Genomic DNA, 14216 nt, shown 5'->3' on the forward strand with positions numbered 1-14216 from the left:
AGCTGACATATTTCTTTCCACAGCATATTTTCTCCACTTCTCTGAATGTTTCCTTGGGTCCAAACAGTGAAATGGTGAATTGACAGCACTGGGATAAGGAGCGGGGGGCAGTGAGCATCCATTAGTGAGTGGAGGTGAGGCGTATTCACTGAGTTGCCATCATTACACCTGGCCTCTCCACAGCCTAGATCAGGCAGGCAATTACAGCTGTCTGCGTATTGAGTTTGGCAGCACAAAAACTGGCTATCAGCTGCCATTGTCTTTCACCGCACCATCATGGAAACGCAAACAGGCATACATGCCGCACACACACATGCACATCTCGCTCTCTTCCTCACTCTCTGCCTCTCGTTCTTCCTCTCCGCCTCTCTTTCCAAGTGAACACTCTCTCCCTGTGTGTGAGACTGACCACTGAGATGCTCAGTGTGGCAGAGAGCCTGCTCCTGGTCTTGACTGTGCTCTCATTGTGCCAAAGCCATCTAAATGCCAGTGATGCCTGCAGGGCATGCTCACTGTGTGCATATGTGAGTGTGTGTTTATGTGCTTTTGCGTCTTGGTGTGTGTGCATGTGCCTGTGACTGTGTGTGTGTGTGTGTGTGTGTGTGTGTGTGTGTGCGCGCGCGTGTGTATCTGAGTGTGTCTGCTCTCGCCCACGGGTGACACCATGCTGTGATCTTGCCTCAATGCCTCATCAGGATGCCCCTTGGTTTTATTGTTGATGTTGACCCAAAACTGTGTGTGTGTGTGTGTGTGTGTGTATGTGTGTATGTGTGTATGTGTGTGTGTGTCTGTTTATATTTATGCCTCCTAAGGAGTATGTGTTTGTGTACTTTGTGGGCCTAGATTTCCCCACAGACCCCCACAACTCGTCCATGCAGGACCGGACCTCCTTGTTTGGCCTCAGAAACGCTGCACGTCTCTGGGGCCTCAGCTGGAATGATTCTCCAAGTCTAGAGGCTGATTGCTGGAGCCTTTCAGCAGGATCCATCAGCACCACAACAGACACAGCGCAATGTGAGCTGACTGCAAAATGTGGAAATATCTGGCACTTTGCATTTTCGTACAGCGACGGGAGCCAGAGTGGTGAGCGCGGCCGTCTTTGAGAATAAACAACATTCCTGCTGCCCCCTTTTCGGGTGAGTGCTGTGACATCACTCCCTGTCACCATGGCAACGTAGCGCTCTCTACTCCTGCAACTCCTGCGCTGTGTGTGTATGTGTGTGTGTGTGTGTGTGTGTTTAGACAGCTTGAGGCCAATGAGTTGGTCACAATGTGACAGGGCTCTCTGCTCCTCTGAGTCCCGAACCTCTGGGGACAGAGTGAGGAGTCCCCTAGGCCCACTGTGGCTGTTTGTGTGTGTGTGTGTGTGTGTGTGTGTGTGTGTGTGTGTGAGCTGCATTTATACCCTAAGGTGCTGTAGTGACATAAATATCTAGAGATGTGTTAAAATGGGCTTAGTGCGGTGATAGACTGCAGTGGCACACTACTGACCAGAGGGACAAGGCGCACAGTGGCATATTGTACCAAAGGGGAGTTGGGATGCCTATTAGTTGTGTGTCTTTGTCATGTGGCCTGTGTGTGTGTGTGTGTGTGTATGTGTTTGAGCTCTATGCCTCTTCCCCTGAGATGATATAACTTATCTTGTGATCAATCACACAAGCCCCTAGTGAAATCACATGGCTCCCACTGTAGAATAGCAGGCTTTCAATCCCAATGCTCTCATGGGCTGCAGTTTGATCCTCGGCCATGGTGTCTTCTATAATGTCACTCTTCTGTTTTTTATCATTTATTTATCCATGGAAGGCATGCATGCTCTTTCTCAGCAATGTTGTTTACAGCCACACACTTACGCACCTTTCACACCTGGGAGCTGTCCAGTACAACCACTTCTTTCACTAGCAACCGCGGTTAAGTGCATTGCTCACAGTAGTTGATGAGGGAGGGCAGAGCGTTCCTTATTCACTTTTCCCGCTCAGATTTTCCCAGTTGGATAGGGGTTTTAATTTACCACCATTTTGTACACACCCACCCCCACATAGGGTGACTAACCAGTGGTACAGTCAAGGCTAAATGCAGGTACACTGGGCATAATACATGCGTTATTTTGCCTTACTTAAATTATGGTGAGGTTAAGGTACACTTCTTTTCTGGTCACAGTTTACCTACCGTCTCAACTACTACTGCACCACTGCTTACCACCCTTTGATTTCCCCAAACCTGCAAATGCAGATAGCTGAATCTGGTTTCACATATTTGAATTATTTGACGTGCATTTGATGACCAGACGCCTGAAAAACTAAAAACTAGATGCACTGCTTTCAGGATGAAATAGCTGTTTTCTGAAGCACTCAAAGTGCACTCAACTAGTTTTGGGGCTAGATGTCCCACTGTCTAAATAAAATGGAAAAAGAGCAGTGAAAAATTATGAAAATATCACAAACATTAACAAAGAGACGCATTTCCAACACAAAGAGACGCATGTCCAAACACGATACCAGAAAGAAACTGGGAAACAACTTGTCTCCACCAATAGTGACCAAACAACAGTTGACCCCTTGCACCCTGTAGGTGAGTCAGGATGCCAACCAGGTTCCTCTTTATCAGGGTCAGTGAATTCGCTGCTGAAGGAAGCACATCAGCACAGTCAACAGCCAGCGGTTATGCCATCCCTATTACAGAGTCACATGCGGCACAGTCACTCAGATGATGGAAACTCACGACAAATCACAGTCAAACAGACAGTGGGACACTTAAAATGAAGATAGACAGAGACGGGCAGGCCTGCTCCGAGCTTCACATGACTCAAATTCATTTCAGAAAAAAGGAGGGTGTAGGTGGTGTTTATTAAACCAGCTCATTGTTGTTTTTTTTAATCAGCTGAGTACTTCATTGATTTGCTTAATTTATTAACTGCAGTGATTCTTTAGATTGACAGATGCACTGGGCGGTGCCAGAGTTTAAGGTGTGAGTGGGTTGCTAATTGAGGGAATTATCATGATAGGATTCATCTCCCACGCAAGAAGAGAGAGGTGACTTTCAATACTAACACTTATTTCTGCTAATCAATTAGACTGAGGATGATTTACTGCCATGTGTTGAAACTAAGTTTGTTGCTGTTAAGAAACTGAGACCATTCTCAACACGATCACAGTGTTTTTATAATAGATGTCTAAGGGAAGCAGAGGTCTACAAATGAAAATAAATTGACTCTAGTTCAGTTTTCTTGAACCTAAGTATAGCAGGATATTACAATAAAAAATATAGTTATGATGATAAGTGCGATGAGCTGGTAACAGCTCAAATGTTCAAATGTTCAGTGTTGACTGCTAGCTTTTGCTGTCAAAACTCCATCTGTAATAACTCTACATGCTATTAAAAATGTATCTCTAAGACGGCCCCAATGGCGCTTCCATTCTGAGGCCAATAAGATTTCAGAATCAGAACCATAGGATGGCAATAATCACATTATCTAACAAGAATCCAGGGAGACACACCCACTAAACACACATTTAACATAAAGGCTAATGAGAAGATTAATCGGCTAATCCCTGTTAGAAGTTTATGGGTTGTGTTATGTTTTACACTTTTAACTCTCCTCAACAGTTCCTGCGTCTTGTGGTTCTTAATACTGACAGTATCTGAAGGGGAGGTCTGTGTCCTCGTTTGCAGACCACGCTCATAAATAAGCATTAGCCTTGCAATCTCTGGGAGCCCCAACGAGAAAAGAAGTTGCTTATTTAATGAGTGTGCCATAATTGTAAATATTAGTGCTGTTTTGCAAAAGGGAGAAATCATGAAAGCTGCTGAAAGCTGTGTTCATCAAAAGTTGAAAGAATGGAAGATAATAAATATTCCCTTTTATAAAGACGCACTGTGGGCTGGGGCTAAGCCTGGGTTTGGATTTGGGAGCTGGAGCCAATGCTGGGACAGCCAGAGAGCTCCAAAGTGTTCAGACTGGAGACACTTTGGGCTCAATCTCTTTCCAACTACTTCCCCAGCACGAAACCCTGGCAGACCTGCAGCGTAATCTCCTCTAAATGCTTTTATTAAGACTTCTAATTGCTGCTCGGGCTTTCCCCCTTCAGGAGAACAGGCAGAGGAACAAAAGCAGGGCTTATTCACCCCAAAACAGGCCGCAGGCATATGGCAAGGCAAAGGCACAAGGCACTTTAGTACACAACAGATACACTGTGCCACTCAGCGCCGGCACTCTCCTCTGAATCACGGCGTCAATCTGGCTGAAAGAAACGACACACATAACAGGCATTCTCCAGGAAAACAGCCCAGCCAAATCCAGGTATAGCAGCGGGAACTGTAACCGGCAGCAGGAAAATTCAGTATATCATTTCCTACGACAGAAACCCCACATGACAATGCAACACTTTCATAATATTTCATACCCCGACATCTTACAGTAACAATGAAAGCTTAAGAAGCAATCACATCTAAGCCTTAAGGAAACCTTTCATGTCATATGATCACAATAGAGTCAGTTATTTCCAATGTGTTATTTCCTCAGTCAGACAGCAGTATTTTTTTACACATTAAAGGAGCTGTGTTAATGCATTGGTATCGCCCAGGTACTCCAAAAGAAAAGACTGCACTACTTAAAAGATAATGAGGAAACAATCTTGGCAGGTGCGATAGATCCCACTGTTTTATAGCACGGGGATTATCAAAGGATTATCTAACAATAATTATGCACCCAAGGTCGACGCACAGCTTTCATGTTGCTGCTGTGAGTGGCAGCAAGGTGTATGTGATAGAAAAACAGAGGGAGAGAGAGTAAGGGTGTGTGTGTGTGTGTCTGAATGTATTTGTGTTTGTGAATGTGTGTGCTCCAATGTAAAAGGGGAAAAAAAGCTCAACTACAAACCCATATGCAATCACAAAATGCAAGACAGCAGCCACAAGCACAAACAAACCAAGACCCACTTATCGGTACACAATACAGTCGACTCAAAGCAAACCCAGATGTTCCCTATGCCAGCAGCGACACCAACCCACGGGAATCCCACGCATGGAAAATCTGGGATGAGTGACTGGCGATGGAGTTCCGAGTGGAAACTCCCAATCGTGGCATCTTTGAGGCGCGGGGATCGATCGGGTCGCTTCCCTTGGCGGGGTAGATGGGCGATGAAGTAATGCGCGGTGACACCAGAGCATTACCGCACAGTAGCTGCTCATTGATTGACCTCACACTGTTGAGTACAGATAAAGACCCCCATTCCTAGCCCATTACATGTGTTATCGTCTTGTCTCATCTCTGTCCATTCCTCCCCAATAATCTTCATCATTACAGTGGAGCCCGCTGTCAGTAAGCACTTAATGGATTGTAAGTGCACTAAATGTACTTTGGCATCATTTTTTTTATTTATTTTATATAAATAAATAAATCTTCAAAAGGTTCATATAGGCTCTATTGAATAAGATAATTAAGAATGAATGCTCCATCATTAACCAGTGAGCAGCGGCTTTCTTTCGGTTTTAGTTTTTGGGAAAAGCTGTCTAGTATCTGAGGAGTAGTGTATGTGAATTATGCTTGAGAGCTGCTTTTCTCCTCCAAGCCAATAATTCAGTCTTCTCTGTAAGACTTAATACCGAACCTTAACCTATTTCATCATCTCAACATCTACAGCAGGTCTTGTCTTATTTGAACAATTTATGTACAACAGAGTAGCAGAGAGTCTAAAACTCACAATGAACTGGCTGCTGTAACACTGTACTATTTTGGTGAGAACCTGTAATTAGCTACCGCTCAACATGCCATGATTAAAACTACGATGCTGCAGCTCGGTAGACAAGGTGGATTGGTATGTTCTGTTATTAACATGCTGTATACAAACGTTAGTCGGAACAGTGGTGGTAGCAGCCAATTAGATGGAGGGACAGAATGGATGTTTAGTCTCTGATTAGTTGGACTGATGGAGTCAGGTTTGGTTCACAGGAATCCAATTGAACAGTTGTTGCAATAAAGTGTCACTGGTACTGCGATAAAATAGTATGTGTAATAACTCCAAACTAGAAGGCAGGGGTTCTTAAACTTTTTCAGCCTGGGACCTGAGTATTGGAAATTTAGTCAGGCTGTGTGCCACAGTCTAATGAGGACACACTCTTGTCCTGTGGGGGATAGGCCCCAGAAACATTTAGAGTTTAAGAAACGCTGCCAAAGGTTTCTTTTTAAATCACATAGCTATCTACTATATAGGCATTTTAAACTGTTTAAACCATTTAAAAAATTTAAATCATGCAGATATGTGTATGACTACAGCGGCTACAAGATGTCTGTGTACGTATGTCTGTGTGTGTGTGTGTGTGTTTGCACTGTACTGTAGGTGTTGGGGGAGGTGTGTAGATGCATCATTTACACAAAGGGGTGTGAGACTCACCAGTTGTGGAAGAGATGTTGACGTCGATGCTGATCTCAGGAATGCCGCCTCCCTTCAGCGCCGCCACACAGGTGTAGGTGCCGAAGTCGGTGAACTTGAGGTCTATGATGTCGAGGTTGGTGGTCCCGGGGGAGATGTCGGGGTCCGTCTGGGTGATCACCATGCGCTCCGAGCTCCGCAGGGCGCGGCCGTTCTTCAGCCAACTAAAAGTCAGCTCCTCCGGCGGCGTCGCCTCCACCTAGGACACACAGGATGCCGTCGTTTATCTTATTATTGGAGTAATATTGACTTGAATGCTTGATGTGTGATTTACTTGTTTCCTGCTTGTTAGAAGCTAAATATGTGTGTGTATGTGTGTGTGTTTGTTCTATCAGTCCTATGCCTTGGCCGTACCTGACAGGATATTTTGACTTCACGTCCGATCTGGATGTTGTCGTCGTTGTGGTAGGGGTCAGGAGTGATCCAGAAACGGCCCTTTTTCAACGCTGCGGGACAGAGACAATCCATTTATTAGAATTGGATTCATATACTTGCCCGGGAAGTCCGTGACATGCTGAGGGAACACGATTACAAATCCAGAGAGATTTTGGCTACGGTTACACTTGTCATTTTGATGTGATTTTGCGAGATTTGATTCTAAAGATAGGATTTTATGAGATCACTCTGGTGTATGTCCACACTTGGCCTGGAAATGGCCTGGGAATGGTTATCCATCTCCTATGACATCATTTATACTGTAAATCTGTGTCTGCATTACTGTTTCCCGCTCACCCTCTGCATCTCTTTACATTGTTCATAATGCATATCATAGCATATGGCAGGATTGCGTCCCGACTACAGGGAATTCCAATCACATTGATTTTGAAGATCTGATAGCAATATGAACAAAATGTAATTTTTGTGCAGCCAGACCCGTTATTTAATAGTCCTGGGGGGTCAGATGATAAAAGTTGCGCTGGAACTGTAACAGTAGACCTTGAAATGACAAATGTAACCGTTGCCTTTAAAATGAGTGTAACTTGTTATTCTCCACATAAAAGCGGAACCGTGAGTGTTTGTTTTTAAAAGTTGATTTCAGAACCAACATCAAAATTGATAGCTACTGATTGAAGGTTTCAGAACGCTACAGCATACGGGCATGCGCGCACACACACTCACACAAAAACCCACACACAAACACACACACTGTGAAATTGGAGAGATACCTAACAAAATATCCACCATTGCTAATCCAATTTGGTTTGCAAACTCCATTTTCAAAGCATAGCTTCTCTGAATGAAAAAAGAGGATGATTTCATTATAATGCATGCTGTATTGGTTCCAAACCCTGCGCCTACTGTTCAATTCATCTCCTCAGCAAAAAAACCTGACGGCGCCACGGAAATCTTTTCATCTAGCAATTCCCAAGTGACATTATCATATTCAGTTTGGTAAAGGGAAAACGAAAACAAAACCTGCGTGTCAGATTTAAACACAGGAAATTGAATGTGCAAAACATTGTGATGCCTTGCCGCGCTGCACATAGAGGGGAGAGGCGAGTGACACACGCCTCTTCAGCATGATCCTCCACTTCGGGTTTGAAATCTGTGTCGGCAGGCAGAGAATCCTATTTCTGACGCGTGTCAGATAAATGTTAGAATCATGTCAACACTGTTTCACTGCAAATTCTCAAGAAAACCAGTGTGCATTTGCATTCATTCATGTGTCCCATATATTCTCTTCTCCGAGGCAGTACCTGTCAATCATGTTGTATGTAATTCAACAGCGTTGGCATAGAAACTGCAACAATGACCTGTGATATGGCATGCGGCATATCTAAGTGACCTTTATGAATATAATACAAGATATTAACAGCAGCTCATGATTGTATCCCTATAGGTCTCAGTTCTGCAACACAATGTAAGCCTGCATGCCAAGATTCAATTTTCCTGAGAGGCAACATACACAATATGAGGTTAATGACACAGTATGTAGTCCGCAGTGGAAACCATTAAATAAGCACATATACAAGGAAAAACAGATTTCCTTCAATCACAGATGTCATACAGTGAAAATATCCTGAGCATATGAGACATAGTTGTAGTTACATCTTGACAGTCTGAAAAGGCTTTTGTGTCTCAGTGACATCCTCAGCAGAGTTGGTAGCTGCCTCTAAAGGAAGCTTTATCTCAGCCAGTCAGTCCCTATTGTGTATGTGTATGTGAATGTGTATGTGTGTGTACATGCACACACACACGCACACATTTCTGTACATGTCTGTGATTCATGGTGCTATCACAGGTGACAGTGGATAAACATTTGGATTAACAGCTTTTCTGGCTAAACTCTATTCTCTGATCTGTTTAAACAGATGTAACACAACTCTGTACTTAACAATCTCTGAACCACCTCCACTTGACTCTAAGACTGGATTTGTACTTGTCTGTGAAGTTGTTTGTCAGAAGAAAATGAACAGCCATACAGGATGTGTGAACTGGGCAATCAAACTTTTGTCAATTCTCTGGGGAAAAAATGGGCATAGTTCAAGACTAGAAAAATAGCTCAACAGAGCACTCATGATCCTTCCAGCCATACAAATGTGAATGGTCTATGTGATGCACGTAATTGTGTTAGAGTAAGGAGAAGAAGTTAGAAAAGATTTTGAAGTGGTGAGCAGTTTTTCTTTAGATGAAAACCTTGAGTATAAATCCCCCATAACAGAGTGCTGGTTCAATGCAGCTACTATATGTAAGGATGATCAAGTGGTCAATGCAAAAAGAGTTCAGTCAGCAGCTTCCAGCAGCCACCAGGTATTATTTAGTATAAAGTAGATTCCCAAGTACAGCATAGATCACTGTGCAAGATATAAAATATAATAATGGACAAACTAAGACAAGGAGCAAGATTAGGTGTGCCCAGTGGCTAATGGCTGGGCCATTCTGGTTCTACGGTGAATGGACTTCATAATAAGCCCTTTTCACGCCGTCATGGTAACAGCTTCCATATTGAGAAACAGGTGCATTACTTCCTTAACTTCCTGTGGCAACTTTATTTTTGTAAAAAGGTAACTTTAGGCGAAGAGCTTGTAGCCTTTCTCTAGTTTAGATCCAGGAGTCAACAAAAATAGTCTTCGTATTTCACAAATGTTAATTTTGGGCAGGTTGTGGAGTGATTTAGTGAAGGTCAGAGCTGGAAACAGAAAGTTGTAATGGACCTGTTTCTCAATGTGGAAGCTGTTACCATGACGATGTGAAAAGGGCCTATTCTATAAAATATTTATTGTATTACTTTAAGCCTAAGTTATTTTGGCTACATTTTATTATTAAATTGTACTTATAAGCATCTCATACATTTGGTATGTCATTGCTATCAATTCCTCACTAAATTATTTTTCCTGTTTTGCCTAACGCTGTTAATACATCTCCCATCTCCTTTGCTCCTTTACTGTCAAAACCAGTGATCTGGGTTACCCCTTTATCAGCTACCCACTCACCACCACTACAGATAAATCCCAACTGACTTTTTAACCATGTTGCTTATCAGTTATCATGCTGTGCGCACAGCAAATATGGCAAGAAGATGAATCTACTCGTGGGCGGAGGTCACTGCTCCAGATATGCCTGAATTATAAATTTGCCTCAGAAGTAAATATTAAAGCCGCAGCAGGCAAGATTTTTATGTAAAAATACATCTGTCTTATCAGCCTAAATCACAAAGTGGGGCTGCAATATAAAATGAAATGAAATTCTGGTGTTGAGTGTGTACACTTTTCTGCCCACAGGAAGTAGTGAATCAAATGTTAAGAGCAAAATACAAACTGTCTCCTCGACAGCAGCGAGCGAGCGCTCCGCCCAGAGAAGCTGGACTCACGAGCGTTAGATCTTTTGCCTCTCTTATCCCTGTGGTATCCCTTGGTGTAAAGTGATCACAGACTGGCCAGGTTGGTAAACATGAGCATGTTTGCTACCTGTGACTTACAAAAAAAGCTGAACACAAACAGGAGCTGAAGGTTAACAATATACATTTTAAATAAACTATGCTTTGAGTTTTAGTCTCCATTTCCAACACATGGAGATGCCATGATGCTCTTCCTGGTTAGGATAAGCTGCAAAAATTGTGAAGTACATGATTTACTGCAACTGTTTAACTTAGCCACATGCACATCCGTATTTTTATAAAGGCAAATCAATATGGCATTAGCTAGCTCCATGACAAAGTACAAGTTACGTTTCCTTCCTCTGCTCAGGTTCAGGGCTACACTCACAGATTTGGATGGGACACTAAACAGGTGTGTTGCTGCAGCTTTCATGGCTGCAAGCTTATCAGTGGCACTGCTTGGCTTTATTTGTGTGTTGCTGGTGTTGATTGGTCTGTATTGATGGCTGATTAAACCTGTTTCTCAGTGGCTAAATCAGGATGGGATTGAAAAATAAAATTGTACACAGCAAGGCTGCAAAGTTGTCAAAACCATATGGTGTGCATTTTCAGCTCATTCTTCCATTCACTAGAATTAGTCAAGCCAAAGAAGTCACAATTAAGAAAGTTGACAAAAATTGTGAGCCTTAAGAACATTTGTACTTCTGTTTGTAGTTTGGAAGTGCATGGATGCTTCTGTCAAGGTCCATGTTATATAAACTAATCAATTATCATATATATCGTATTCCCCATCCACTTGAATATTTATGATTTGCATGTTTTGGTGTGATAGCTGACTTAAGAGAAGAACTGATTACGGTCCACACTGACCTGTATGCTCGCCCTCCGGTTTTGAAAATCTATGATAATACCAGCAGACCAAGGAGACTCGTTTTAATATCATGCAGACCAAGCCCATGTCACCACCAAGCATGAAAGCTAACATCAGCCTCATTTGCATAGAAACACTGTAATGCCTGAATATGCACAACCACCGCTCCCTGTCACTCTGCGTTTCCCTCTGTGACACATCAGATCTAGGCTATTGACAAGTCACTTGCAGAAAATTAGACAAATATATCTCAGGCGCACTGTAAAACATGCATCATTTTTGTAGAAAGAAAAGAAAAAAAAGAACTAAAATCCAAATCGTAACGAGTCACACTGGGGCAATTATTGAGTCTAACACAGCAAGACCAGCCTCAGCCTCAGTTTGCCCTGCCCTCCAAAAAAAACCCCAACTGACCCCCATTGCTCTGAGCAGTAGAAATTAGTCTCGCACACACACATCTAGATTCAGATTATACAACCAAAAACCTTAATTCTTGGTTGTGCTGAATGTAGAAATATCTGATTGTATCTCAATGGTTACTGTCCCTATCTCCTGTTGCCCAGACAGCGGTGACTCAGCCTGCCTTTATTTCTGTGCAGAGCTGCACTGTGCGTCAGAATAGCCGCTGCTGCATATGTGCACTGATGCATATTTGTTCTCTCAATGCCTCCTCTACATTGAAACCTCCTTTCCTGCCATTTTATCTGACCATAAATATTGAATAGTGAGCAGGCATTCCCGTAAATCGACTACATTTGTGTACAAGAGAGATAAGTGGGCATTACTTCCCGCGGTTGTAGTAAATTTTGCTGGACAGCAGCAGTGGTTAAAATGGAAGCTATTCTCTTATGCATGGCAGAGAATTGAAAATTGGAGGTATTTTAAAAGGGACTGTGGTTTGTGTGTGTGTGTGTGTGTGTGTGAGGTGAGAAGTGTATTTGCGGGGATGGGAGGCTTTATAGGGTGACAGTGTGATGTCACTCCCCCCTTCCCCATTTCTGACAACCCAGTCGTGGCAAAAGTCACATGAATCTTTAATGAGGTTTCCGCTCGGAAACAGAACTTTCCCATTTACTCAGGAGGTAAACTGTGCCACGTGTGTCTCCGACAACTGTTACATAATTTCCACAACATTGTTATGCAAACATATCTTATAAGAGCACTACGGTATATGTATATGTTTGTGTCTATGTCTATGTGTATGTGTTAAATAGTGAGGGCTAGCGGCAGGCTTTGCAGAGCAGTGTTCAGTCACAGCGATGGACCATGACTATGCGGCAGCTCCTTTGCCAGGCACCAAGTGAAGCAGGCAACGATCAACTCAAACCACACATCTCACGCACCAGTGCAGGAAACCCAGCGCTATTTTTAAAAGCATCCCCGGTATCACAAGCACTGGGGCGCAAAACAGGAGTTAACATACACAAAAACACATTCTGCGTGAATTATTGATGGATTTTGGAAGCCGGTTTCCTTTTATCACCGTCAGTGCTCCCTGTCATTGAACCCCGGCTGTGGCAACATGCCAGGGAGGAAAAGCAGGATCCAGCATCCAACAGGAACACTGCTTTTTATACTCCGACTTAAAAGCCGCCTTACAGGAGCAAATGCCTTCATGGTAATATTAAGGAATGAAATGACGACTCTGCTTTTGATGATGTATGCATTACGTTTTCTTCTAAGCATTGACAGACAATACTGCATATGTTTCTTTATTATTATTTGAGGTCACATGCAGTTCATTGACAATATAGTGTATATTCAGGGTGTTCTCTTGGATCATTACTGTACATATTACAGTATTGCTGTGTGTCTTCTTACAGCAACCCTGAGTGCTTGTGCCTGCAGCGAGCTTGTATGGTTTTCCATGGCTTTAATAGCCTGGGGGAATAATGGGTGGCCTGTACATGAAAAGCGCAGATAATCACACAAAGAGAAAAGCCCCAGTCGAGGCCTTCTTCTACAGAGAGCGTGTGTCACACAGCAGGATTACAATAACACCTCAGGGGAGCTTCTTAGCGGGGCAAAAGTACACACAGCCCTGACATGCTGACGCCGAAATGCGCAGATGTACGTGCACAGTGGCAAAGACACGGGGGCAAACACACATGTATGCACACACACATTCGCCAACGCTACAAAAAAAAAAACATGCTTAAATGCAGGGATCTTTCTCGCTCTTTCTCCTGCACTCCCTGTTGCGCTCTCTCCGTCTTTGTCTGTGGTAGAGAAGAAAGAAGTTCTCACCCCAGCCCCTCTCTGTCACCGTCCTCCTGCCTATCTATCAGTCGATCTCATTTTTCAGTCTGACTTGTCTGACCGTCTCTCAGCAGGCATCATACTGTGCTCTCCATTCACTCACACAGAGTCTATCAGTATGTGAAGCTGAACTCAGCTCTCAGTGCCAGATGGATGTCTCTCTAACTGCCACTCTCCTCTGCCTCATCTGCTCCACTCAAGGTTAAACACAAAAAAGGACAACAGGCATTAGCATGGTTCAAAAAACAAGGTGCACACACACACACACACACACACACACACACACACACACACACACAAAACACAGGGGCAACAACATATATACCACCATCCAAACACCCCTCTCTTTCCTATTATCACACTGCATCTACACATTAGCACCAACACATTCCCCATGCACCAACACTTTTAGAATAGCATGGCCACTCGCACATGTTTGTTTGGGGGAATAAGAGGACAAGTCCTAAACTCTGCTATCCACCTTGAGGCTGACCGCAGGCTTTAATGCTATGTTTAGCTATCAGTGGCCGGAAGGATTCACACTCGCATGCACAAACAAACACAGGTGCACATATGCACATGTATAGACACACACACACACACACACACACACACACACACACACACACACACACAAACACACACACACAGTCCTGAGGGCGGCAGCCCAAAAGTCTGGCCTGTCTGTGCCAGCTCTGGCCATCCATCCATTAGATTTGGCATTCATGAATGGAAATATATTCAGCTTCTGACCAGAATTTATTCCAAAGCAAATTTGATAAGGGTCATTCACATGTTGATTCACATGCTGCCAGCCAGGTTTTTACAAGGCACGTCATGA

At 43.4% G+C, this 14216-nt stretch overlaps 1 protein-coding gene across 1 annotated transcript in view; it reads right to left on the reverse strand.

The window, feature by feature from the left end:
• The window catches only part of mdga2a (MAM domain containing glycosylphosphatidylinositol anchor 2a), a 149656-nt gene that overhangs the window by 45930 nt on the left and 89510 nt on the right, over positions 1-14216 (reverse strand). Inside the window, exons 7-8 of the mRNA XM_071525021.1 lie at positions 6783-6874; positions 6390-6627 (exon numbers count right to left, since the gene is read on the reverse strand). Coding sequence (XP_071381122.1) covers positions 6390-6627; positions 6783-6874 — 330 coding nt within the window. The remainder of the gene's footprint in view (positions 1-6389; positions 6628-6782; positions 6875-14216) is intronic.

Source organism: Centroberyx affinis, unplaced genomic scaffold, assembly GCF_046629955.1.
Source record: "Centroberyx affinis isolate AG114_WGS23_722 - 3 ecotype Tasmania unplaced genomic scaffold, CSIRO-AGI_Caff_v1 ptg001256l_1, whole genome shotgun sequence".
Classification (NCBI taxonomy): Eukaryota; Metazoa; Chordata; class Actinopteri; order Beryciformes; family Berycidae; genus Centroberyx; species Centroberyx affinis.